General features: G+C 39.4%; 2 protein-coding genes, 1 long non-coding RNA gene and 1 pseudogene across 3 annotated transcripts in view; 3 read left to right on the forward strand and 1 right to left on the reverse strand.

The window, feature by feature from the left end:
• LOC120202748 (TMV resistance protein N-like) overlaps positions 1 to 26,663 on the forward strand; it is a 70,969-nt gene that overhangs the window by 36,198 nt on the left and 8,108 nt on the right. The window contains exon 8 of the mRNA XM_039203129.1: positions 14,750 to 14,753. Coding sequence (XP_039059060.1) covers positions 14,750 to 14,753 — 4 coding nt within the window. The remainder of the gene's footprint in view (positions 1 to 14,749; positions 14,754 to 26,663) is intronic.
• Positions 2,217 to 2,677, reverse strand: LOC120202857. The gene is made up of 3 exons (XR_005523756.1): positions 2,641 to 2,677; positions 2,375 to 2,536; positions 2,217 to 2,297 (listed from the first exon to the last, which is right to left on the reverse strand). It is a non-coding gene; the product is annotated as an uncharacterized LOC120202857 (long non-coding RNA).
• Positions 7,596 to 9,524, forward strand: LOC120202852 (annotated as a pseudogene).
• Positions 18,445 to 24,265, forward strand: LOC120202855 (disease resistance protein RPS4B-like). Its single transcript, XM_039203211.1, has 2 exons — positions 18,445 to 18,448; positions 23,573 to 24,265. The coding sequence occupies exon 2, from the start codon at positions 23,609 to 23,611 to the stop codon at positions 24,251 to 24,253; it is 645 nt and encodes a 214-aa protein (XP_039059142.1). The 5' UTR covers positions 18,445 to 18,448; positions 23,573 to 23,608; the 3' UTR covers positions 24,254 to 24,265.

A 26,663-nucleotide genomic window follows, 5' to 3' on the forward strand; every position in this document is an offset into this window, starting at 1 on the left:
AAATTTTGATATTGGAGGGTTGTACAAGAATAGTAGATGTTCATCCATCAGTCGGAGTTCTTTCGAGGCTTAAACTTTTGAATTTAAGAAGCTGCACAAGTCTTAGGAATCTTCCAACCAAAATTGGAATAGAATCTCTTGAAACATTAATCCTAAAAGATTGTAAAAACCTTATTAGTCTCCCAAGCAGCATAGGTGGGTGTAAATGTCTAAAAACTCTTGATCTTTCAGGTTGCTATGAAGTTGAAAATTTGCCGGAGAATTTGCAGCAAGTAGAGTTGTTGGAGGAGCTTGACATAAGTGGAACCGCGTTGCGATTCTTGGAACCGCGTTGCGATTTTCTGAATCGCATTGCGATTCTTGGAATCGCGTTGCGATTTTCTGAATCGCATTGCGATTCTTGGAAGATCGCGTTGCGATTTTCTGAATCGCATTGCGATTCTTGGAATCGCGTTGCGATTTTCTGAATCGCATTGCGATTCTTGGAAGATCGCGTTGCGCTTTTCTGAATCGCATTGCGATTCTTGGAATCGCGTTGCGGTTTTGATATCGCGTTGCGATTTTGTTGGTCATTTTGGCAAATCAAAAAAAAGTTGATTAAAATCGTATATTATAAGACATTTTCGGTCACTGACGCTTTTTTCTCTTCCAGAAAAGCTTGTAGATGACCAAAATGGCTTGTTCATGATAATTCATTTATTGCAAGGTAAGTTGGATTGCACCACGAAAGAAAGAGGGTTAAATAGTTTTATGATGTTTGGAGCATTATCATCCTTATCTTTGCTAATGTTTCTTCCAAGTAAAACACCAAAATCGTTGGCACCAACAGCATGTTGATAGTAGTTTACACTGCTTTCATGACACTTGGTGCTTTCGTCTCTGGTCTCGCCAGTGTCATCTTCTAAGCTCCAATGCTTCTCTTTGATTCATCTTCTGTTGGGATGATTCTAACCTGAGCAAGATCAAATTTATGTACCCTATGAGTTCTTTCCCGAGAAACTAAATTTCGTTTTATGTAAACTCTTGCAGGCTTCATCAAATACGAGTATTCTTGATTCCGACACCATTCGCCCTAGTCCTTGTGGCAGCAGGTGCAATTGAAGTCATGGATACAACCTGAATCATGGACTTCATTACACTGGCAAGTGTCCACGGCCGCCGTTGTTGCTATTTTCTTGTAATTTGCTTTGCTCAAATCTCATTTGCATCCTTACCCCCGACGTCCAATTATTATTATAATCTACCATTAACCTTCAAACTCTATAATTGTAAGTGCACCAGAGGAGGACGTTGCGAGTCGTAATTTACTTGAACATGTAATAGGTAGGAACCAAAAGGGTTGAATCCATTGTAAGTGTATTCTCTATCTCGGAAGAATCAATTATACGAATCATAATTTTTTTTAATGAAAAATTGAAAAGAAACAAAGCCTAGGAACGCCTAAACTATTGTTCCATCCATCTGGAGGAGAATGAAAGAGTCGAAGGCCAAAACGTAGGTTCCAAGCTAACTTCGCCATGGAGTCTGCGATATTACCTTCCCGAAGCACATGAGTAAACTCCACCTGCCAATCACGTCTAATAAAATCCACGATATGTGGAATCAAAGTAGAAACCAACTTCATATTTGTACCTTGCTGCAGTATCATCCATGCATCCTTGCTATCCGTCTCAAGAACTACAAGTCTTAACCCCAAATCCCAAGCTACTTTGAGGCCTTCCAGAACTCCCAAAGTTCTGCATCCAACACCGAACACACTCCTATGTCTTTCGTAAAACCACCAATCCATTCCCTAGAAGCATCACGAATAACTCCACCACAAGTTGTTAGACATGAAATAGGTCTCTAAGCACCATCTGTATTGATCTTAAATAAACCTGGTGGCAGAGGACTCCAACAAACTGCTCGGTCCATCCTATTTGGACCATTTACCGACGTTAAGAGTAAGTCCCGAGCATGACCAGCCTCCACTACTAAGCGACGACTACGCTGCAGAAAGTCCACCCTGGTTTCCAAAATTCATCAAGCAGAAAGTAGCAGTCTTATCAATATGAAGGCAATATATATATATATATATATATATATATATATATATATACACACACAATCAATAACTATCACCAGTTGTTTTCTTCATCCAACCGGAGATGTTTTAGCTGCGAGAAGAATGAGAGCTCGCCAGTGGTAACTTGTCCTTGGCTTCTTGTACTTCTGCACAAAGGCCCCGATATCTATTTCCCCGTAAAGAAGCTGCATGTTCACTATTTACGATTCCTCTTCTGTTGCATTCATTGCATCTAAAAGGAAGTAAAACCATCTTTAAGTACTCGCATCTAAACCCCAGTAACGTAGGTAATATACTATTAATATGTACCTTGAAGCCTATGCATAACGATGCAGGGGAGTAGAACTTCAGAGTTTCTTCTTTCTGTCTCTCGAGCTCGTTTAGTTTTTCCTGAGCTGCCGCCAAGTGGTTCAGAAAATTTCACCTGGTTCCTTAGCTCTATTATTTGTGGTTCTTTATCCAAATTGTTCCCTGTTTATTGAAAACATATAAATGTGAAGTTGTCTCCCTATGCACATTTCTATATCTGTGAAATTTATAGCATTATCATAATACTAAATGGAATAAGAACTCACTAGCAAGCTGCATAGTCTCCTTGTGAAGTTTATCTCTTATCTGGCAAAAAAGTTAATTCCGAACGAGTAAGAAACCGACAAAAACGATGAGATTCAGAGTAGCGACGAACATGATTTTCGTGCCGCACGCATGCCAGTTCGAATAAATGGTTCTAAAACATAGCTAAAATGCAACCCCATCATGATGCCAACAAGGAACAGCAAATATAACACAAAGCAAGGCCACGAGTTAGCGAAGAGCCATGCTCGGATCGAAAAGCAAACCTAAACAAAAGAAACAACGGAAAACCTAAAAGATCTGGCCAATCGAAATTAACAGGCTAAACACTATAGGTTTGATCCTAAATAAGTTTAAACATAAGATTATCCCCGAGGTCAATATGACCACGGGATCATCTTCGAGTCAGTATTTCGAGTTAAGTCTTCCTTTCCATGTCTATTAAACAGGAACATAATCCATTGAATTCCAAAACATCAGAACCTTATTAACCTATCTCCTCACCAGTATCAGTTTGAACATGCAGGTTCCAAATAATAACTTACCTTCATAGTCAGCATTTGGACACATGAAATGACAACAGCAGCACATGAAAATTGAAAACTAGCAATATCAATCAACAATCTGAATAGCTAGTATCATAAAGATTTTGATATCGGGGTCGGTTAATCAATACCCCTTGTTATGCTATGGCCTAAAAGCTAAACCAGTAATCTTTGAGACCGAAGAAGTGAACTAGCTTCGAGAACCAAGCGACCTCCTTCCCTCGTCTAAACACCAAAACAGAGAACCAAGAAGCCAAACCAACCCCTAACACGGCCAAAGGCCTCCGACTCTTCGGCTACCTCGCCTCCTCGACGACGGACGATGGACGACTAAGGTAAACGAACCACTCTACTCTCTTTTACTCTCTCTGGTTTGGTTCGAAAAACCCCAAGAAAAATTAGCACTCAAATGTAAAAAACCAGCATTTTTCCTTATATTGCTTCCTTTCCCTTTTTTAATCCCCGGGAGCCGAACCCCTTACAAAATATTATTGTGAGTTTTTATAATACCCCTGTTACAAACGAAAATCCAAAGGCAACATTTTTACAATTTCATTTAGTTTGTTTGCTTGCATGCGTGGCTGCTGATGAGCATTCGGGGGGGCCACTTGGGTTGCATGAGCGGGCTGTTAGGAGGACCGACTGATGTGGAGAAGTGCCTGTGAAGGGGACCAGCGGTGCACATTGTTGATGAAGCATTCGGGACCCCCTTGCTTGGAGGCTTACTGGCGGTAGAGCGATTTTAGTTCCAACATGAGAGCCAAGAATATTCTAAGTAATTGGAATATTTAAAAATTTGATGACAAGTTTAGAATGAGAATCATAATTTATAGATTAAATTAAAATATTTAAAAGTTTAAAAATCAATGTAAACCGAGAATCATAATTTGAAGACGCGTGATATAAATAATTCAATTTAGAAAGATTATCGTTAATAAATATGGTAAGTTTTTTCTTCTATAATAAGATAATGGTTTTTTTATTCTAAACTATGTTCGAGGATTGTTTCAATCATTTAACTTTTAAAAGTTATGAAAGAGATATTAAATTCGTTAAATCATTACTAAATGATCACTATAAAATTATAATAAGTGTAAATTTTCAATATTTCGTAAGAATTTAATAAAATTTAATAACTATTTTGAAAGTTAAATAACCCAAAAAGATCATGTACGTATAGTTCAGTGACCTATGATATATTTTACCCAATAATAATGAAATGAAAAGAAAGTAGCGGTAACGCTCTGAAAAGGCGCGTAAGGTAACGTAACCTGGCTGTTAATATTATTACATTCCTTACCATTGAACGTCCATGCAAGAAAACACCCTGGACTTTCTCTTCGTTATTCACAGTCTCCAAGTAACGCAAAAGAAATCAAATTCGAAAATCGTATAGCTGTTTTCTAGAAAGGTCTCAATTTTTCCACTGGAAACCATTGGCTTTCGATTTTGAAATTCAGTGAATCATTGCTGAGGTAATAGTTCCGGGAGGAGGATCAATGGCGGTGACGTTAACGGCGTCGATGGTTTCGTTGTACGTTGGGGATTTGCATCCCGATATCACTGACGGAACACTCTTCGATGCTTTCAATTCGTTCAAAGGAATATCCTCTGTCCGTGTTTGTGGAGATTCATCCACGGGAAGGTCTCTTTGTTATGGCTATGTTAACTTCAGTTCTCTCGAGGATGGTGCGTAAGATTTGTTTTTTTTTAAAAATAATTTTTTCAATATATTCACTGCTTTTCGTTTGATTTATGTTTCGTGTTTGATCTTTCAATATGTTCTGAGAGTGTTCGAAAAAAGTAATTTAAGAAAATTCAGTCTTTTTGAGTTAACTTTTATGTATGTCCATGTTTCTCTGCTATAATATGACCAGCACATTATGCAATGGAGAAGATGAATCACAGTTCGATTCATGGGAAAATGATTAGGGTGGCATGGTCACTTCGAGATCCTGATGCAAGAAAGAGTGGAGTTGGAAACGTGTTTGTCAAGGTACAAAACAAACCCTTTTTGTTCTTTTAACTGATATAATCTGAAATTCATTGGATTTATTGTACTTTTCTTTTCAGAATCTAAGTGAATCAATCGATAGTGTGGGGTTGCAAGAGTTGTTTCAGAGGTTTGGGAATGTAATATCCTGCAAAGCTGCAACATTTGAGGATGGGAAAAGCAAATGTTATAGATTTGTTCAATTTGAATCTGAAGAATCTGCAACTGCTGCTATTGAGAAGCTTGATAACAACATGATTGGTGATAAACAAGTGTAATATGAATTTTCCTTTAAAATATTTTTCGTTTCACTTATCTGCTAATAAAATGAATGGTTTCAGAAGTTTAATTTGTCTCTTTGGTCCCAGATTTGTTGGGAAATTTATGAAAACGTGTGACAGGATTTTGCCAAGTCCTGATGAAATATACAAATCTGTATATTTTACAAGGGAAAATTGCCTCCCTGGCTGTAGCAAGGGATGAAAATGGTGCCTCGAGAGGTTTCGGCTTTGTGAACTTCGAATGTCCCGATGATGCCAAGCGGGCAATGCAGTCAATGAAAGGATCAAAACTTGGTAGCCTTTCTTTTACTATGTTTCACGAACATGATATTTCAATGATATTTTTTCTGATCCAATATTTTTGGCCAAATATATTCAATCATAATTCAAAGAAAAATATAAATTCAATTAAAATCAAATCATTAGAATCATTTCTAATTTTCTCAAATGTGTATTCAATGGCCCCAATGCGATCATAAGTTCATGTTTCCCTAGGAGGAGGATGCTGATGGTGGTGACATTTTCTTTGACCGGAGCAAAGTAGAAGACGATGGCAGTGAGTATGGCAATCATAAGTTCAATTTCCGGCAAGAACCACAAATTGAATCATTAATCTGATATCAAAGGTGAAGCTAATTAGATTTGCTTTGCTTTTGCTGTTTTGTAATTCACCATCATTGTATTATTAGGGAAACCACGGTAGATGCTGGGCATCTTTCTTTTATGATTTCTACACAGTGAGTTGTGAAGTAGCTTCGAAATTTAAGTGCAAATTTGATTTTAATTTCAACCATTTTGAAGGTTTTAATTATGTTTTTTCAGCTGTAGGTACTGGTTGATCATGGCTTGAACTGAACTTACTTCCTTAGGCTTGTAAAGTTATTATCCATTCCTCTGGCTGCAATTACTCAGATGACTTTGGAAATCAAAGTTTACCTTCTTCTCCATAAAGCAATGACTGGGACAGTCTATCATTTTTCTTATACAAGAAGTTAATGTTCTCTTAATATATATAGATTGATTGATGTGAAACGTAGAAAGTGATGGGAAGTAGACCAAGTATGACATGACTCGGTTATGGGGAAAAAATATCAACCATAGAAGCTAGCCCCGACTATACGCATTGAACTAAAGCGTGGAAAATGCAAATCATAGCCAGTACCCACATGACTTTGAAAGAAAACTTGGACCAATTGACGGGAGATAGAATAGGATAATATCAGAGTTTGAGAACTATTATTTCTTGTTGATGAGCAAAGCCTTCTCAAATCTATAACCCAAAAATTTTCCTTCTCATAATTCATCATGTCATTGTTACCTTCAACTTTATCATGTATTTCTAGAAAGAATATAATGTTTTTTTGAGTTTTAGAGGTGAAGATACCCGCAAAAACTTCACAGATAATCTCTATGATGCTCTAAATCGAAGTGGAATTATCACTTTCAGGGATGATCCAAAGATGGATGCAACTCTTGATCTTTCATCCTCTTCTTCATCAGCTGCTTCCACCAAATGTGGTTCAACATTAACCTTTCCAAACTGGAAAGTGTTCTTTATATGCCTCAAAACACTGACATCTCTCTCTTCTTCTTGCTTGTTTAGCACTTTCTTCATTCTTGGAATTGGGCAACTCTTAGCTTTGATTTGATACACATAATTTAAACAATAAATGTCAAATGTGGGGCTCCATAATTGTGACCCTGCTGAGATTATCCTCCGTAGAATCCAACTTTTACTTTGACAAAGTCCAAGTAAACACATCTGACATGTGCAACAGCCAACAGATGACTGACCATTGAAGTTCATCTCATTTCTGTTTTGAACAATCTGTTGCCAATGGATCATTGGTTTCATTTTCACAACATTTATCCTCAAGTAAAATGGACATAAATGTCAATGGTGGGGCTCCATAATTGTGACCCTTCTGAGAGTATCCTCCGTACAATCCAGACTTCATTGAAAAGTCTCCTCTATCATTTTCTTATGCAAGAAATTAATGTTTTCTAAATATATAGGTTGAATAGGATAATGTCAAAGTTGGACAACTGTTTATTTTCAACTCTACCTCTAGTTGATGTACAAAGCCTTCTCAAGTACAATATTGCTTCCTCAGTCCTCACTCTTTGGTATCATTAACATGGCTTATTTCCTCTCACTTCTCTCAACTCTCTTCTTCCTCATAGTGTCACCTTCTTCTTCACAACCCACCCAGTTCTTCTTCCCCAGATTCAAACACTTAAATGACCCCAACAACTTAACATTAACAGGGGTGTCACAGATTGAACAAAATGGCATTTTACGCTCTACTAATGGTCCATCCTTTTCATTTTCAACCTCGTTTGTTTTGGCCATAGTTCCCGAGTTTCGACATTTTGGTGGTCACGGCCTTGCTTTCACAATCACCACTTCTGTAGATCGCAGAGCACCTTCATATCAGTATCTAGGAATCTTCAACGCGACCGATATGGGTAACTTCTCGAACCATCTTGTTGCAGTTGAGTTCGACACGGTTCAATATTTTGAGTTTCGAGACATGGACGACAGCCATATCGGTATTGACATAAACAGCTTGCACTCAAATGCTTCAGTCTCTGCCAGTTACTACACGCAAGGTGGTTCCACAAAGCAAAATCTTACTCTCAAGAGTGGGAAATTAATCCAAGCTTGGATTGATTACGATTCAGTTGAGAACGTCAAGAATGTAACGATTGCACCCACTTCTAAAAGACCGACATCTCCCCTCGTCTTTTCATGTAGATTTCTCGCCGTTTCTTCACGTGTTTCTCAGCTTCTACTGGCCATGTTCTTTCTAGGTCTCATTATATTTTAGGGCGGAGCTTTTAGATCAATGGACAAGCCCAGGCTCTTGATCTATCGTCGCTGCCTTCATTCCATGACCACCAAAATAACATACAACATTAACAGTTGGTGTCTATGTTTCATCTGCTGTTGTCATAATTGCTCTTTCCATTGCAGTTTATGTCATTATCAAAATCAAGAACACAAAAGTAGTTGAAGATTGGGAGCTGGAGATTGGCCCACAAAGATTCTCCTACCGAGAACTCAAGCAAGCAACCAACAGTTTCAGTGACAAAACGTTACTCGGACGAGGCGGTTTCGGTCGAGTTTACAAAGGAACACTTGGAAATTCAAACACTCAAGTTGCTGTCAAGCGAGTTTCCCATGAATCAAAGCAAGGTTTAGGTGAATTTGTTGCAGAAATTTCTAGTATCGGAAGGCTTCGACATCGGAATTTGGTTCAGCTATTGGGATGGTGCAGGAGAAGAGGCGACCTTCTTCTTGTTTACCATTTCATGGCTAATGGCAGTTTAGGTAAGTTTTTGTTTGATGACACTATAACTATCCTGAATTGGGACCAAAGATTTAGGATCACAAAGGGTGTGGCTTCTGGTCTTCTTTATTTACACGAAGGATATGAACAAATTGCGATTCATAGGGATGTTAAGGCCAGTAATGTATTTTTAGATGATGAGCTGAATGCACGGTTAGGAGATTTCAGCCTTGCAAGATTTTATGAACATGGTTCAAATCCAGGGACAAGTCGAATTGTAGGGACAATGGGATATATAGCACCGGAGCTGCCCAGGACAGGAAAGGCCACAACAAGCTCCGATGTCTATGCTTTGGTGCACTCTTGCTCGAGGTTTCTTGTGGGCGCAGGCCTATTGATCTCGAAGAACTGCCCGAGGAATTAGTGTTGGTTGAATGGGTATGGGAGAAGTTTAGGCAAGGGAGGGTCCTTGATGTGGTAGATACTAGGCTCAATGGCCAATATGATGAAGGTGAGATGATGATGGTGCTTAAGTTAGGCCTAATTTGTTCAAATCACGTGCCTGTGGCACGGCCAAGCATGAGGAAGTTAGTAAGGTATCTTGATGGAGAGGTTGACTTACCAGAAAATTTGACGACACCGGTTGCATTTGATGGGGGCGCAGAGGGATTTGACGCCTTTGTGCATTTTTCCTCGTCCTCATCCTCATCCCCGTCATTGGATAATATGATTTCATATCCATTCTTGGAAAATGGTAATGCCGGTACTAGCTAGATTCACTTCTATTTCAAGCTCTCCACTTCCTGAGGACAAACTATATACTGTATTGTGTTTGAGACTTTGAGCTTGTATTATATGCAAAACTGTGCAAAAAACCTAATCAAAGGGAATAAAAGAAAGCGATTTCTCTCACGAACATGATGTTTCAATGATATTTTTGGCCAAATATAATCAATCATAGTTCAAAGAAAAATATGAATTCAATTAAAATCAAATCATTAGAATCATTTCTAATTTTCTCAAATGTGTATTCAATGGCCCCAATGCAATCATAAATTCTTGTTGCCCTAGGAGGAGGATGCTGATGGTGGTGACATTTTCTTTGACCGGAGCAAAGTAGAAGACGATGGCAGTGAGTATGGCAATACATTATTGTTTTTTCAACCATGTTGAAGGTTTTAAATATGTTTTTTCAGCTGCAGGTACTGGTTGATCATGGCTTGAACTGAAGTTACTTCCTTAGGCTTGTAAAGTTATTATCAATTCCTCTGGCTGCAATTACTCAGATGACTTTGGAAATCAAAGTTTACCTTCTTCTCCATAAAGAAATGACTGGGTAACTCTTAACTTTGATTTGATTCTCATAATTGAAGCAATGCTTGTCAAATGTGGGACTTCATAATTAATGTTTAATTGACAAGTCTCCCTCTATCATTTTTCTTATACAAGAAATTAATGTTCTTTTAATATATATAGATTGATTGATGTGAAACGTAGAAAGTGGTGGGAAGTAGAGCAGGTATGACATGACTCGGTTATGGGGGGAAAATATCAACCATAGAAGATAGCCCCAAGTATACGCATTGAACTAAAGCGTGGAAAATGCAAATCATAGCCAGTAGCCACATGACTCGGTTATGGGGAAAAATATCAACCATAGAAGCTAGCCCCGAGTATACGCATTGAACTAAAGCGTGGAAAATGCAAATCATAGCCAGTAGCCACATGACTTTGAAAGAAAACTTGGACCCATTGACGGAGATAGAATAGGATAATATCAGAGTTTGAGAACTATTATTTCTTGTTGATGAACAAAGCCTTCTCAAATACAAATCAATCTCAAATCTATAACACCAAAATTTTCCTTCTCATAATTCATCATGTCATTCTTACCTTCAACTTTATCATGTATTTCTAGAAAGAAATACGATGTTTTCTTGAGTTTTAGAGGTGAAGATACCCGAAAAAACTTCACAGATCATCTCTATGATGCTCTAAATCGAAGTGGAATTATCACTTTCAGGGATGATTCAAAGATGGATGCCGGTGAAGAGATCGCACCACAACTCTTCCGAGCCATTCAACAATCGTGGTGCTCGGTAATTGTTTTTTCAAGAACCTATGCCTTTTCAAGTTGGTGCTTGGAGGAGCTTGCTGAGATTGTAAAACAAAAAAACGAGAAAGGACATAAAGTGTTTCCAATTTTCTACGATGTGAATCCATCTGATTTAAGAAAACAGAAAGAAAAAGTTGAAGAAGCATTTGCCAAACATGCAGAGAGATACAAGGAAGATAAAGAAAAGATTCTAAGGTGGCGAAATGCTTTGACTCAAGTGGCTAACATCAAAGGATGGCATTTAAATGACAGGTAAACCATTCTTTTCTTTCCTGTTTTCTTGTTTAATTAATTTAATAATTATAAAAATGAACTGAATTTTATTTCTTTGTAGGCATGAATCAGAGTTTATCGGAGATATTGTTAGAAAAATATCAGCAAAATTATGTCAGACATATCCAATTGTTCATGATGAGTTGGTTTGAATTAGTTCACGCTTGGGGGAGTTGCATTCCAAAATAGAGATTGGGGAAGATGACATCCGCATCATAGGAATTTGCGGAATGGGTGGCATCGGTAAAACATGTAACCCCCTATACCCGACCTATGCGTTTCGACTAAGTCTAGTGGATCACATTATAATTATTAAAGACATTTTTCGCAACCGTTATTCCATCAATATAAAATCACATTATAAAAACATGAAATTATAAACAATTTATACTATCAAAATCCAACTCGTAAATATAGTACAAATAAATAATAATTTAATTTAAAACATGTCTTCAAATTCAAAATCACAATAAACCGAGCAGTAGTAGCAAAAGTGTTATCATTATAAAATCCGATATTTTAAAATAAGGTCCATGTCACCAAAATAAAGTAAACTTGCCAGATAAAAACATTACAATCTGATTTACTTCAAGAGATATGTTGATCCTCCAAGTGCTCGAACCAAGGTATCTACCCAACAGTATCTGAAAGGGGAAAACATTTTCAAAAGGTGAGCTAGGCTCAGTGTGTCCCAACATTTCCATAAAATCACAATAGGTACAAATCATAGTCCAGTAATCTCACAAATTCGTAAAAGAGTTTAACTTTTTGAAAATCATAGTTTAAACCCTTTTCTGGTACACCATCAGTAGTTCCCAAAATTATTTTCCATATAGCTTACTTTATGCACATAGCAAAAAGAAAGCCGACTTAAGGATAGGCTCTGAAGCTTGTATCCTTAAGCCCAAGTCAATAAGTCCATACAGCTTACCCTAAGCACACAGCAAAGGAAAGCCGACCTAATGAAACATCTTGGGGCCCTCAAGAGTCACATTAGGCCCAGTTAGCTTGATCAGAGCTATTCCATCGTATTTCAATTCAAAAATTCAATTGCACCGTGACATAAACTCCATAAATCCAAAAACATGGTAATCATATACCATTTCAAAACAAAAATTAGATAGCAGCCGTATTCCATAAATTGTCACATTAAATTGGTGCATCCATAAAACAATAGCCAATGAATTCGGTGTACCACGTATTAAAACCAATAAAACAGTTCAATAACAAGTAGGGAACACACCTCGACAATAGATTCAAATAACAAATCTACTGATTGCTGGTTTCACCACGCTCTGCTACAGTTTTCGAACGGGTGAATACTGGCACACGTGGTTTAACTGATCTAGAAGAGCTGGGTCGAGCTGTCGAACGATCCGGAGAGTCTCTTGTACCTTCAAACAATAATATTTATCAGTCTCAAATCCTATTTAATTGTTCAAAGCTAAACTTCTTAAGTATATACGCATTTTTCGGGTTTGACTATCAATTTGAGGTATTTCGAGTCTGACTTTGGCCAAACGGATTACGGAATCGGAATCAGGGCGTCGAAAAACATAAAGTATGACTTTTCGAAAATTCAAATTCTTGGTCAAAGTCAAAGTCAACCACTTTGACCGTAGATTTGGAGACCTTCGGATTCGAATTTGACAAAACGGACCACGGAAACAGATTCGGCACGTCGAAAACTATCAGGATAGGTATACTCGGAAAAGATTAACGGTCGTTTAATGCTCGGTCAAAGCCATTTTAAGTTTTGGTCAAAGAAAGTCAACGGTCAACGGTCAACGGTCAACGGTCGGGTCGGGTCGGGTCAACGGTCGGGTCGGGTCAGACCGGTCAAACCGGTTCAGACCGGTCAAACCGGTTCGAACCGGTTGAAACCGGTCAAACCGGTCAGAACCGGTTGAAAACCGGTTAAACCGGTTTCCAGCAGCCACTCGCCCTGCGGCGGTTCAAATTTTTGAACGGCGGAGAGCTCGATTTCAAATCGGCCGAATCTTTGACTGCACCACCTCCTCACGCGCCGCCGTCTACGGCGGACAAGATTGACACCGGTGAACTCGGAACGGCACAAGGAACACGATGGTGCGGGAGGTGTCGTAAACAGAGCAACGATCAGCGGTGAATTTAAGATTTTCTCGGCGATAGAGCTAACAAAACCGTCGCTACTTTGACTGGAAATTCCCGACGTTTGGCCGCGTTTCGCTTCAATTAATTTGAAGGTTTTGCTCCTCGCTCGATGATGAACACAACGGTGGTTTCAAAACAACGATCGGAATTCGGACGGCGTCGGAATCGAGTTTGGAAGTTGTGTGCGTGAGGAAGAATTTCACAATTGTTTTCTGTTTTGAAAACAAAAAACCATTCATACGTTTATATGAAATTTTCTGCCGACACTAAAAGGAGTAATGCAGGGCTTGGTCCCTGAATTTCCTTTAACTTCTAAAATGGCCTACAATTTTGAAAACTTTCGATTTAAATCCTCAAATTTTGCCAAATTACTTAATTAAATTTTTTTTTCTCTAAATTTTATTCCGGGTTGTTACAATTCTCCCCCTCTACAAGAAATTTCGTCCTCGAAATTTACCTTATGAGAATAGTTGAGGAAACTGAGCCTCCATTGACTCCAATGTCTCCCAAGTAGCTTCTGAGGGGCCTCGATTACTCCACTGAACTTTGACCATTGGAATTCGCCTATTCCGAAGAACTCGTTCATCTCTCTCCAAGATCTGAATGGGCTCCTCTTCATATGACAAATCAGGTCTCAGCTCTACTTCTTCAACCTGAATAATGTGACCTGGATCTGGACGGTATCTCCTCAACATTGATACATGAAAGACATCATGAATACGACTTAGCTTAGAAGGCAACTCAAGCTGATATGCAACAGGTCCTACCCTCTTCAAGATACGAAATGGTCCAATAAATCTTGGACTTAATTTACCCTTACGCCCGAATCTTAATACTTTCTTCCAGGGTGAAACTTTCAAAAAGACCCGATCTCCCACTTCAAACTGTATATCCTTCCTTCTTTGATCTGCATAAGATTTCTGCCTATCAAATGCCTCTTTCAGACGGTCACGGATTAATCTGACTGTGTCCTCTGTCTCTCGTACTAACTCAGGTCCCAACGTTTTCCTATCACGCAACTCAGTCCAACAGATCGGAGTGCGACATTTACGCCCATAGAGTGCTTCATAGGGTGCCATACGAATACTGGTCTGATAACTGTTATTGTAAGCAACTTCAGCAAACGGAAAAAAGTTCTCCCAACTACCATGAAAATCGATTACGCAACCCCGCAACATATCCTCCAGAATCTGAATTACTCTCTCAGATTGACCATCAGTTTGTGGATGAAAGGATGTACTATAATCCAATCTTGTTCCCAAAGCCGTATGTAACGCCTTCCAAAATCTCGAAGTAAATCTCGGATCTCGATCAGAAATAATAGACAATGGAACACCATGCAATCTGACAATCTCTGAAATATACAATCTTGCCAGCTTATCCAAAGTATAATTTACTCGCACAGGAATGAAGTGAGCTGACTTTGTAAGTCTGTCAACAATCACCCAAACTGAATCTTTTTTCAAAGGAGTCATAGGCAAGCCAGTAACAAAATCCATAGTAATACGCTCCCATTTCCATTCAGGAATCTTGATAGGCTGTAACAAACCTGATGGATGTTGATGTTCTGCCTTAACTTGCTGACAAGTCAAACACCTAGCCACAAAGTCAGATATGTCTTTCTTCATACCAGTCCAATAATACCTCTCTCTCAAATTCCGGTACATCTTATCTCCTCCGGGGTGCATAGCATATGGACTACTATGAGCCTCAGTAAGGATAGTCTGCCTCAATTCAGCGTCATCAGGCACACAATATCTACCTTTAAAGCATAAAACTTCATCCTGATCAATTGCGTAATCTGTGTTTGTCCCCTGCTCTACTTGCTCAAAGATGGAAAGCAAGGAGCTATCAAGGGGCTGCTTAGCTTTGATCTCATCAACCAAGGTCGGCTTAACTTGCAATTCTGCTAACAAAGTGCCATCGTCATATAAATTCATCTTAGCCATTAAAGACCTCAACTCCAATACCGTCTTTCGACTCAAAGCATCTGCTACAATGTTAGCTTTACCAGGGTGGTAATCAATCACGCAATCATAATCCTTTAGAAGCTCTAACCAGCGACGCTGTCTCAAATTAAGTTCCTTCTGGGTCAGAAGATACTTTAAGCTCTTATGATCTGTGAAAATGTAACACTTCTCTCCATAAAGATAGTGTCTCCAAATCTTCAAGGCAAAAATTACTGCTGCCAACTCTAAATCGTGAGTAGGATAATTACTCTCATGCGGCCGCAGCTGACGGGATGCATAAGCCACCACCTTACTTTCCTGCATTAAAACACAACCAAGTCCTGAATGTGAAGCATCACTATACACTGTAAAATCCTTCCCGGACTCCGGTTGAATCAACACCGGTGCTTGAGTCAAAACCGCCTTTAATTTCTCAAAGCTCTCCTGTTGTGCCTCGCCCCAGTCAAACAACACATTCTTCCTTAACAACTTTGTCAAAGGAGAAGCAATGATCGAGAAGCCCTCAACAAAACGTCGATAATAACCAGCCAAGCCCAAGAAACTGCGGATTTCAGATACGTTCTTAGGTCGTTTCCAATTCATAATAGCCTCTATCTTGCTGGGATCAACCTGAACACCTCGCGCAGAAATAATATGCCCCAAAAATGACACTTCTTGAAGCCAAAACTCACACTTGCTTAGTTTGGCATATAGACGATGCTCTCTCAAAGTCCGCAGAACGATCTTCAAATGCTCGTCATGCTCTGCCTCAGTACGAGAATATATCAGAATATCGTCAATGAAGACCACCACAAATTGATCCAAATATGGTCGGAACACCCGATTCATCAAATCCATAAAAGCTGCAGGAGCGTTCGTCAAACCAAAAGGCATCACTAAAAATTCATAATGACCATATCTAGTGCGAATGGCCGTTTTTGCAACATCAGATCCTTTAACTTTCAATTGATAATACCCCGAACGAAGATCAATCTTAGAGAATACAGTAGCTCCTCGCAATTGATCAAATAAGTCATCAATCCTGGGTAATGGGTATTTATTCTTGACCGTCATCTTGTTCAATTTCCGATAGTCAATACATAATCTTAGCGACCCATCCTTCTTTTTCACGAATAGAACTGGAGCTCCCCATGGTGAAGTACTATGTCGGATAAATCCTCGATCGAATAATTCTTGCAATTGGACTTTCAACTCCTTAAGTTCCTTTGGAGCCATACGATAAGGTGCCATAGAAATAGGTGAAGATCCTGGATAAGTCTCAATCTCGAACTCTACCTCTCTATCAGGAGGTAACCCAGGCAACTCCTCCGGAAAAACATCAGGAAACTCGCTAACTGTACGAATCTTCTCGATCGTGGACAATGCACCTTTGGTGTTCAAAATACAAGCAATGAAGGTCTCATATCCCTTCCGGATCATACGATCAATTTCCATCGCTGAAACTATGTTGGAGAGATAACCACGTCGTTCACAAATTAACACAACAGTCCGACCATCTGAAGTCTTCAGAGTAGCCCGCTTGTATTCGCAATCCAGCTTTACCTTGTGTTTATTCAACCAATCCATTCCAAGAATTAGATCGAACTCCTCTAAAGGAAGCTCCATAAGATCAGCGAGAAAAATTTCTCCCTGAACCTCGAGAGGACAACGCCGGAATACTTTATTCACTAATACCGCTTGTCCTACTGGACTTGTAACTGTAACAGTATTTTCAGTGTTCTCGATCGGAATCTGAAGGTTTCGAGATACTGAGCTCGATACATAGGAGTGAGTGGAACCATTGTCCAATAATGCAAAGTATGGGGTAGAATAAATAGTAAATGTACCTGCAATAACCTCAGGCTCATCTCTGTCATCACGACGTCTAGTTGCATAAACCAAAGCTGGCTGTCTAGCCTCAGAAGCTGTTGGCCCTCTATTTTGCTGAGGTCGGGCTCTACTGTCTGTCCTGGACGCTGATCCTCGAGTCTTTCCTTGACTACGATCTCTAATTGGGGTCTGTACTGTAGTCTGCGAACGCACAGGAGTTTGGGTAGTGGTCTGCTCAAACGAAACTAACTGAGGACAATCCCTCCGATAATGACCACTAGATCCACACTGATAGCAAAGACCCATCTTCTTACGACACTCTCCTGAGTGTTGTTTACCACAATACTCACAAAGGGGCCCATTATAATACGACGAGGAACCGCCTCGACTGACAGCTAAAGGTGAAGATGCTGCAGGCCTGAAACGTGTATTGCTTCTCTGAGGGGCTGAAGTACGAGTCCTCTTTCCGGACTGTGCTGATGACTCCATCGGGCCTGAAAATTTCTTAGATCGATCTTGATCAACACGCTCTCTACCAGAAGCTAAAAACTCCACCTCTTCCGCATATTTGGCTCTGCCCACCAGCACATCAAATATCTCATCCTGATGGGTTACAACTTGCCTACGCAGCTCGTATCTGAGTCCAAGGGCAAATTTACGACATCGATCTCTCTCTGTAGGTACCATACTGAATCCATACTTCAGCAATTTCAGGAACTCGATCTCATATTCAGAAACAGTCATGTCTCCCTGAACCAGGTCTTGAAACTGTTGTCGTCTCTGAGCTAAGTAGCGCTCTCCCAGAAAACGGCTCCGAAAGCGATCCTTAAAGAAATTCCAGGTCAAACGATCGGTAGGAACACTACTGGTCACTGACTCCCACCAAGTGTAGGCATTGCCATCTAACATCGCCACAGCACCATGATATCTCTTAATTGAGTCCAAACCCAACTGATCCATGCGTCTCTCTGTATCCTGGAACCAATCCTCAGCTTCAGTAGGAGCTCCACCTATCTGTCCCCCAAAAGTTCTAACTCCATTGGCAATCAAAGTCTGCGAAATAGGAACCTCAGATACAACACCAGTAGCTCTGACTGCTCCCTGTATTAACTGCAGAAATTGTCTACCAAAATTCTCATCCAAAGCAACTCCGGTAGACTCTAACTCAATATCGGTCGCTCCTATTATCGGTGTAGTCATGCCAATACCAGCGGCAGGAGGCAGATCCGTTGGGGTCGTAGGCGCATGATCACCTATCGGAGGTGGGGGATCTACCCGTATCTCATCGATCGGATCTGCGAATCTAGCCACTCGACCTCGTCCACGGCTAGTTCGACGACTACGTCTAGCACTCATTTTGATGGATCTCAAGTTTACTACAGAAGATAAAACTTAGGGTTAGATAAGCACTTGGAGTCTCAAACATAGTTAAAATCTTAATAACTTTGTGACATGGCCTTAGTAACTCGTTTTGTAAAATATTTCAAAACCGTATTTTCAATGTGGACTCATACACAGTCCGAGGTTTAAAAACCAAAAGCTCTGATACCAATAAATGTAACCCCCTATACCCGGCCTATGCGTTTCGACTAAGTCTAGTGGATCACATTATAATTATTAAAGACATTTTTCGCAACCGTTATTCCATCAATATAAAATCACATTATAAAAACATGAAATTATAAACAATTTATACTATCAAAATCCAACTCGTAAATATAGTACAAATAAATAATAATTTAATTTAAAACATGTCTTCAAATTCAAAATCACAATAAACCGAGCAGTAGTAGCAAAAGTGTTATCATTATAAAATCCGATATTTTAAAATAAGGTCCATGTCACCAAAATAAAGTAAACTTGCCAGATAAAAACATTACAATCTGATTTACTTCAAGAGATATGTTGATCCTCCAAGTGCTCGAACCAAGGTATCTACCCAACAGTATCTGAAAGGGGAAAACATTTTCAAAAGGTGAGCTAGGCTCAGTGTGTCCCAACATTTCCATAAAATCACAATAGGTACAAATCATAGTCCAGTAATCTCACAAATTCGTAAAAGAGTTTAACTTTTTGAAAATCATAGTTTAAACCCTTTTCTGGTACACCATCAGTAGTTCCCAAAATTATTTTCCATATAGCTTACTTTATGCACATAGCAAAAAGAAAGCCGACTTAAGGATAGGCTCTGAAGCTTGTATCCTTAAGCCCAAGTCAATAAGTCCATACAGCTTACCCTAAGCACACAGCAAAGGAAAGCCGACCTAATGAAACATCTTGGGGCCCTCAAGAGTCACATTAGGCCCAGTTAGCTTGATCAGAGCTATTCCATCGTATTTCAATTCAAAAATTCAATTGCACCGTGACATAAACTCCATAAATCCAAAAACATGGTAATCATATACCATTTCAAAACAAAAATTAGATAGCAGCCATATTCCATAAATTGTCACATTAAATTGGTGCATCCATAAAACAATAGCCAATGAATTCGGTGTACCACGTATTAAAACCAATAAAACAGTTCAATAACAAGTAGGGAACACACCTCGACAATAGATTCAAATAACAAATCTACTGATTGCTGGTTTCACCACGCTCTGCTACAGTTTTCGAACGGGTGAATACTGGCACACGTGGTTTAACTGATCTAGAAGAGCTGGGTCGAGCTGTCGAACGATCCGGAGAGTCTCTTGTACCTTCAAACAATAATATTTATCAGTCTCAAATCCTATTTAATTGTTCAAAGCTAAACTTCTTAAGTATATACGCATTTTTCAGGTTTGACTATCAATTTGAGGTATTTCGAGTCTGACTTTGGCCAAATGGATTACGGAATCGGAATCAGGGCGTCGAAAAACATAAAGTATGACTTTTCGAAAATTCAAATTCTTGGTCAAAGTCAAAGTCAACCACTTTGACCGTAGATTTGGAGACCTTCGGATTCGAATTTGACAAAACGGACCACGGAAACAGATTCGGCACGTCGAAAACTATCAGGATAGGTATACTCGGAAAAGATTAACGGTCGTTTAATGCTCGGTCAAAGCCATTTTAAGTTTTGGTCAAAGAAAGTCAACGGTCAACGGTCAACGGTCAACGGTCGGGTCAGGTCGGGTCAACGGTCGGGTCGGGTCGGGTCAACGGTCGGGTCGGGTCAGACCGGTCAAACCGGTTCAGACCGGTCAAACCGGTTCGAACCGGTTGAAACCGGTCAAACCGGTCAGAACCGGTTGAAAACCGGTTAAACCGGTTTCCAGCAGCCACTCGCCCTGCGGCGGTTCAAATTTTTGAACGGCGGAGAGCTCGATTTCAAATCGGCCGAATCTTTGACTGCACCACCTCCTCACGCGCCGCCGTCTACGGCGGACAAGATTGACACCGGTGAACTCGGAACGGCACAAGGAACACGATGGTGCGGGAGGTGTCGTAAACAGAGCAACGATCAGCGGTGAATTTAAGATTTTCTCGGCGATAGAGCTAACAAAACCATCGCTACTTTGACTGGAAATTCCCGACGTTTGGCCGGGTTTCGCTTCAATTAATTTGAAGGTTTTGCTCCTCGCTCGATGATGAACACAACGGTGGTTTCAAAACAACGATCGGAATTCGGACGGCGTCGGAATCGAGTTTGGAAGTTGTGTGCGTGAGGAAGAATTTCACAATTGTTTTCTGTTTTGAAAACAAAAAACCATTCATACGTTTATATGAAATTTTCTGCCGACACTAAAAGGAGTAATGCAGGGCTTGGTCCCTGAATTTCCTTTAACTTCTAAAATGGCCTACAATTTTGAAAACTTTCGATTTAAATCCTCAAATTTTGCCAAATTACTTAATTAAATTTTTTTTTCTCTAAATTTTATTCCGGGTTGTTACAAAACAACTCTCGCAAGAGTTGTACACGACCAAATGTCATCTCATTTTGAAGGTAAATGCTTCATTGCTGATGTTCGAGAAGTTTCAGACAAATTTGGACTCGTTTCTCTACAGAAACAACTTCTTTTCCAGATCTTGTCTGGTGAAGTCTTCGAATTTTTCAATGTTCATGAAGGGATTGCCATAATTAGCCGCAGATTATCTAACAAAAAGGTCCTTGTTGTGATTGATGATGTGGATAATTTACAGCACTTGAAATGCTTGGTTGGAAGGCATGATTGGTTCGGTTTAGGGAGTAGAATCATTATAACAACAAGAGATGAACACTTGCTCCAATCTTACCGAGTTGATGATGTGTATAAGCCTTCAACATTGAATGACAGCGAGGCACTTCAACTTTTCAGTTTGAAAGCTTTTGATAGTGAGACAGCACCAAATGATGTTTTCATCGAGCTTTCTGAACATGTTGCAAAATATGCCAGTGGTCTCCCCTTAGCTCTTGAAGTCTTGGGTTGTTTTTTGTGCGGTAGAGATGTAGCTCAATGGAGAGGTGCAATCCAAAGACTTGAAAAGGATTCTAATAAAGAGATTATTGACAGACTTCGAATTAGCTTTGATGGATTGGAAGAAACGGAGAAGAACATATTTCTAGATATAGCATGCTTCTTCAATGGGGACGAGAAAGATTTTGTACTGAAAGTATTGGATGGCTGTGAGTTTTTCCCGGATATCGGAATCGATGTTCTCATTAAGAAGTCTCTACTAACAGTTGACGAAAACAACAAATTGTGGATGCATAACTTACTACAAGAAATGGGAAGAAGAATTGTTCGGGAAAAATCTATTGAGGAGCCTGGAAAACGTTGTAGATTGTGGGAGGAAAAGGATGTATATCATGTGCTAACGAAGAACACTGTAAGTCATTCCATGGAAATTGCATATTATATTAATGTTAAAGACAGAAATGATACACACAATGTAATTTTTCACAAGTTTTATCACAGAAATTGCCTCATTTTATTGTGTTTCTTATGTCTTACTTTTGAATGTGTAATTTTTTTGAAAGTTTGTTTTCATGTATTTTGAAAATCCTTGAAGAATCCTCACTTTCTATCTCCAATTCGGGGACTTTAGAGCAAGTTCCGACCAAATAGAGCAAGTTTCTTATGGGATATGTTCTTCAAACTGTGTCCATGCTCAATTTTTTGGAAGTTTGTTTTCATGTATTTTGAAAATCCTTGAAGAATCATCTCTATGTTTCTATTCAGCAGCCTTGCTTTTAGGTATGGAATGCTTTGGGATATTTTCAAATTTGAACTGAATTTTCGTTGTTTTACCCTTGGTTATCAGGATATCCAACAACATGCTCAATTTGAATGTTAATGCTGTCTCGAAGATGAAAAAATTGAGATTGCTCAAAGTCCTTTGCCTCTCAAATTGTGATGAACTCAAATATCTTCCTAATGAGTTACGGCTCTTAGATTGGATGGGATATCCTTTAAGATTCTTACCTCCAAGCTTCCAACCAGACAACCTGGTTGCACTTCTTCTACCATACAGTCGCATTGAACAACTATGGAGGGGAAATATAGTAAGAATTAATTCATATGATCATTGTTTTTTAACTTATTTTAGGAATATTAACTAAATCTTCTCTAATTTATTATTATTTTCAGCAGCCCCTGTATAAGTTGAAAGTGCTCAACCTCAAAGGGTCCGAAAACCTGATCAAGACACCGGACTTTACAACAGCCCCAAATCTGGAAACTTTAGTATTGGAGGGTTGTACAAGATTAGTAGATGTTCATCCATCAGTCGGAGTTCTTTCGAGGCTTAAACTTTTGAATTTAAGAAGCTGCACAAGTCTTAGGAATCTTCCAACCAAAATTGGAATAGAATCTCTTGAAACATTAATCCTAAAAGATTGTAGAAACCTCATTAGTCTCCCAAGCAGCATAGGTGGGTGTAAATGTCTAAGAACTCTTGATCTTTCAGGTTGCTATAAAGTTGCAAATTTGCCGGAGAATTTGCAGCAAGTAGAGTTGTTGGAAGAGCTTGACTTAAGTGAAACAGCCATAGCAAAACCGCCATCCTTCATTTTTCAACTTAAAAATCTTAAAGTTTTGTCTTTGAATAGGCTCAAGACACCATCATCTAAGTTAGCACCAATTCTACCTTCTCTTTTCGAGGTATTCCAAAGAGGACGGATCGAGTCTGTGCCTCTTATGTTACATTCATTGTCAGGTTTGATTTCATTAAGAGAGCTGAAACTAAGGAACTGCAATCTTCGTGATGGAGATATTCCAAGTGATATTTATTGTTTACACTATTTGGAAAAGCTTGAGCTTGGTAGTAATAATTTCTTCAGCATACCTGTGTCTGGTAATAGATTTCCCAGTCTTCAATATCTTGGATTGTCAAATTGCAGGGAGCTTAAATCTATTCCTAGTCTTGCAACTCCATCAAAGTATTGCAATGCACTGGAACGGTTTAATGGTCTTCACTGCTACAAATTATTTGAGAATACCAATATATTAACAGTGCTGAAATTCTATCTTAAGGTCGATTTATCATTCTTTGTATTTACAGAATCTCATTCTTGAAGAATTACAGTATTAGCTACCAAACAACATTTTATTTTGCAGGTAGTTTCATGTTTAAGAAAAAGTATTGATTTTGTTATGCCCGGAGGTGAAATCCCAAAATGGTTCAGCCATCAAACAGTTGGCTCTTCAATCAAGACACCACTGCCTAACAATATTCAGAATGATAGTCAATGGATGGGAGTTGCTTTCTGCTGCATTTTTGTCAACGATGATGCTTCAAGGGATGAGGAACTCACATGTGATGCTGTTATCCATCATAGGAATTCTGGACAAGCTGATTCTGATGGATCTGGTTTTCGGGGTAGAAATCCTCGACGTGTCTCTGTGGACGGCTGGATTTTTTCTAAAGAATATAACCAGCCCATAATAAAGGACCACCTTTATTGTTGTTTTTTGTTCCGTGACAGATTATATCCATTTTCCTTAGAGGATAAATGTGGTGAAAGTGAAACCGAGAATTCATCAACATTGGATTGCTCAAATCAGGAATTCGATGAACTCCAGTTTTCAGTCATATCCGATGATAGTCACATAAGTGTTAAGGTGAAGAAATGTGGGCTTCGAATAGTTTATCAGAAAGATTTGGAAGATATCAATGAAGATTCCGCCGCAGATGGATCAATAGCTGAAGGTCCCCTTATAAAGCGAAGACATAATGTTTATGAAGAGACCGAGGCCGAGCCACAACCAAAAAGGATACACAAGTTTTTCAATTTATGATGGGCCGACCGGGGAAGAGGATTAGTTACTATTTGATTTTATTAAAGACTCACCGACTGAAGATGAGGACAACACATTAAAGACTCCCTCTGAGAAAAGAAAAATGGAGAAGCAGAGGAAGACTGAACGAGCTAAGAAAGTACATCGGCTTGATTTGATTATTTTTGGTAATATCTCTTTGAAGATTTCATTCTAATGTGGCTTAAAAATTTAGGTGGCAGAGGTTGAAAATGTGGATCTTCGAAAGGCACTACTCAGAGCCCTGGAAGAGCTATTTGATCTGCCTTCACAAACAAAAGAGCTCTATGTTTCTAACAAGCCTTTCGTAGCTATTCGGGGGTTGCAATTGGATTATTACATGTATGGTTAAATGGTCGATTGTGTGTCTTATCACTGCATCGTGATGAAGGGAAACAAGGTACGATACATTTGCAAGGTTCCAGAAAAGCTTCTAGATGACCAAAATGGCTTGTTCATGATAAATTCTTGCAGGCTTCATCAAATACGAGTATTCTTGATTCCGACATCATTCGCCCTAGTCCTTCTGGCAGCAGGTGCAACTGAAGTCATGGCAACAACCGGAATCATGGACTTCATTACACTGGCAAATTTCCACGGCCGCCGTTGTTGCTATTTTCTTGTTATTTGATTTGCTCAAATCTCATTTGCATTCTCACCCCCGACGTCCAATTATTATTATAATCTACCATTAACCTTCAAACTCTATAATTGTAAGTGCACCAGAGGAGGACGTTGCGAGTCGTAATTTACTTGAACATGTAATAGGTAGGAACCAAAAGGGTTGAATCCATTGCAAGTGTATTCTCTATCTCGGAAGAATCAATTGTACAAATCAGAATTTTTTTTAATGAAAAATTGAAAAGAAACAAAGCCTAGGAACGCCTAAACTATTGTTCCATCCATCTGGAGGAGAACGAAAGAGTATCATCCAGAACTACAAGTCTTAACCCCAAATCCCAAGCTACTTTGAGGCCTTCCAGAACTCCCAAAGTTCTGCATCCAACACGAATAACTCCACCAGAAGTTGTTAGACATGAAATAGGTCTCTAAGCACCATCTGTATTGATCTTAAATCAACCTGGTGGCAGAGGACTCCAACAAACTGCTCGGTCCATCCTATTTGGACCATTTACCGACGTTAAGAGTATGTCCCGAGCATGACCAGCCTCCACTACTAAGCGACGACTACGCTGCAAAATACTCTCCATCTCTAAAGATTCCGGTGCAAAAATAGAATGGTTTCGTCTCGTCCAAATGCTCCACAGAATGGACCAAAATAGCACATCCCAATCATCTGAGTTCAAAGGAAAATAATCTGGCCACTGAAGATTCAGTTGAATCCAGTCCATGATGTTCATGCTGAAGAACTCAACAAGCCGGTCTGGTTTGATTAATTCCTGCCAAGCAGTATGCGCCACAATACACTCTCTAAAAACATGAGTTAACGATTCCTTTGCTGCACCACAGTAGAGGCAGCTTTCATCATTTGTCATGTGTCTTCCCGTCCGTTCTTCATTTGTCACAATCCGAGCCTTACAAATTAACCAAAGAAGGAGACACTCTTGGTAATCCCTGGAATTTTGCAATTGTTTTCCAAAGTTGATTCCCAGAAGTTCTGATTATTTCCATCCGACAATTGTAGGCGCTAGAGACAGAGAACTGACTATTATTTCCCAAAATCCACCCTGGTTTCCAAAATTCACCAAGCAGCAAGTAGCAGTCTTATCAATATGAAGGCAATATATATATATATACACACAATCAATAACTACCTCCAGTTGTTTTCTTCATCCAACCGGAGATGTTTTAGCAGCGAGAAGAATGAGAGCTCGCCAGTGGTAACTTGTCCGTAGCTTCTTGTACTTCTGCACAAAGGCCCCGATATCTATTTCCCCGTAAAGAAGCTGCCTGTTCACTATTTACGATTCCTCTTCTGTTGCATTCATTGCATCTACAAGGAAGTAAAACCATCTTTAAGTACTCGCATCTAAACCCCAGTAACGTAGGTAATATACTATTAATATGTACCTTGAAGCCTATGCATAAACGATGCAGGGGATGGGAGTAGAACTTCAAAGTTTCTTCTTTCTGTCTCTCGAGCTCGTTTAGTTTTTCCTGAGCTGCCGCCAAGTGGTTCAGAAAATCTCACCTGATTCCTTTGCTCCATTATTTGTGGTTCTTTATCCATATTGTTCCCTGTTTATCCTCAAAGCGTAAGCCTCAAGTTCTGCCACATTGTGAGTGCAAAAGAGCTCTGGTCTGTTTGTGAAAGGGTAACAAACGTTAACACTGCCCCAATTTCTCTTCTCAAAGCATTGACTTTTCCATTAAAACTTCCGGGAGTCGTCACCTGCTTTAATTTCTTCTTCAGTAAAGATGCACAACAAAT

This window comes from Hibiscus syriacus, unplaced genomic scaffold, assembly GCF_006381635.1.
Source record: "Hibiscus syriacus cultivar Baekdansim isolate YM2019G1 unplaced genomic scaffold, ASM638163v2 tig00009009_pilon, whole genome shotgun sequence".
In the NCBI taxonomy this organism is placed as follows: domain Eukaryota; kingdom Viridiplantae; phylum Streptophyta; class Magnoliopsida; order Malvales; family Malvaceae; genus Hibiscus; species Hibiscus syriacus.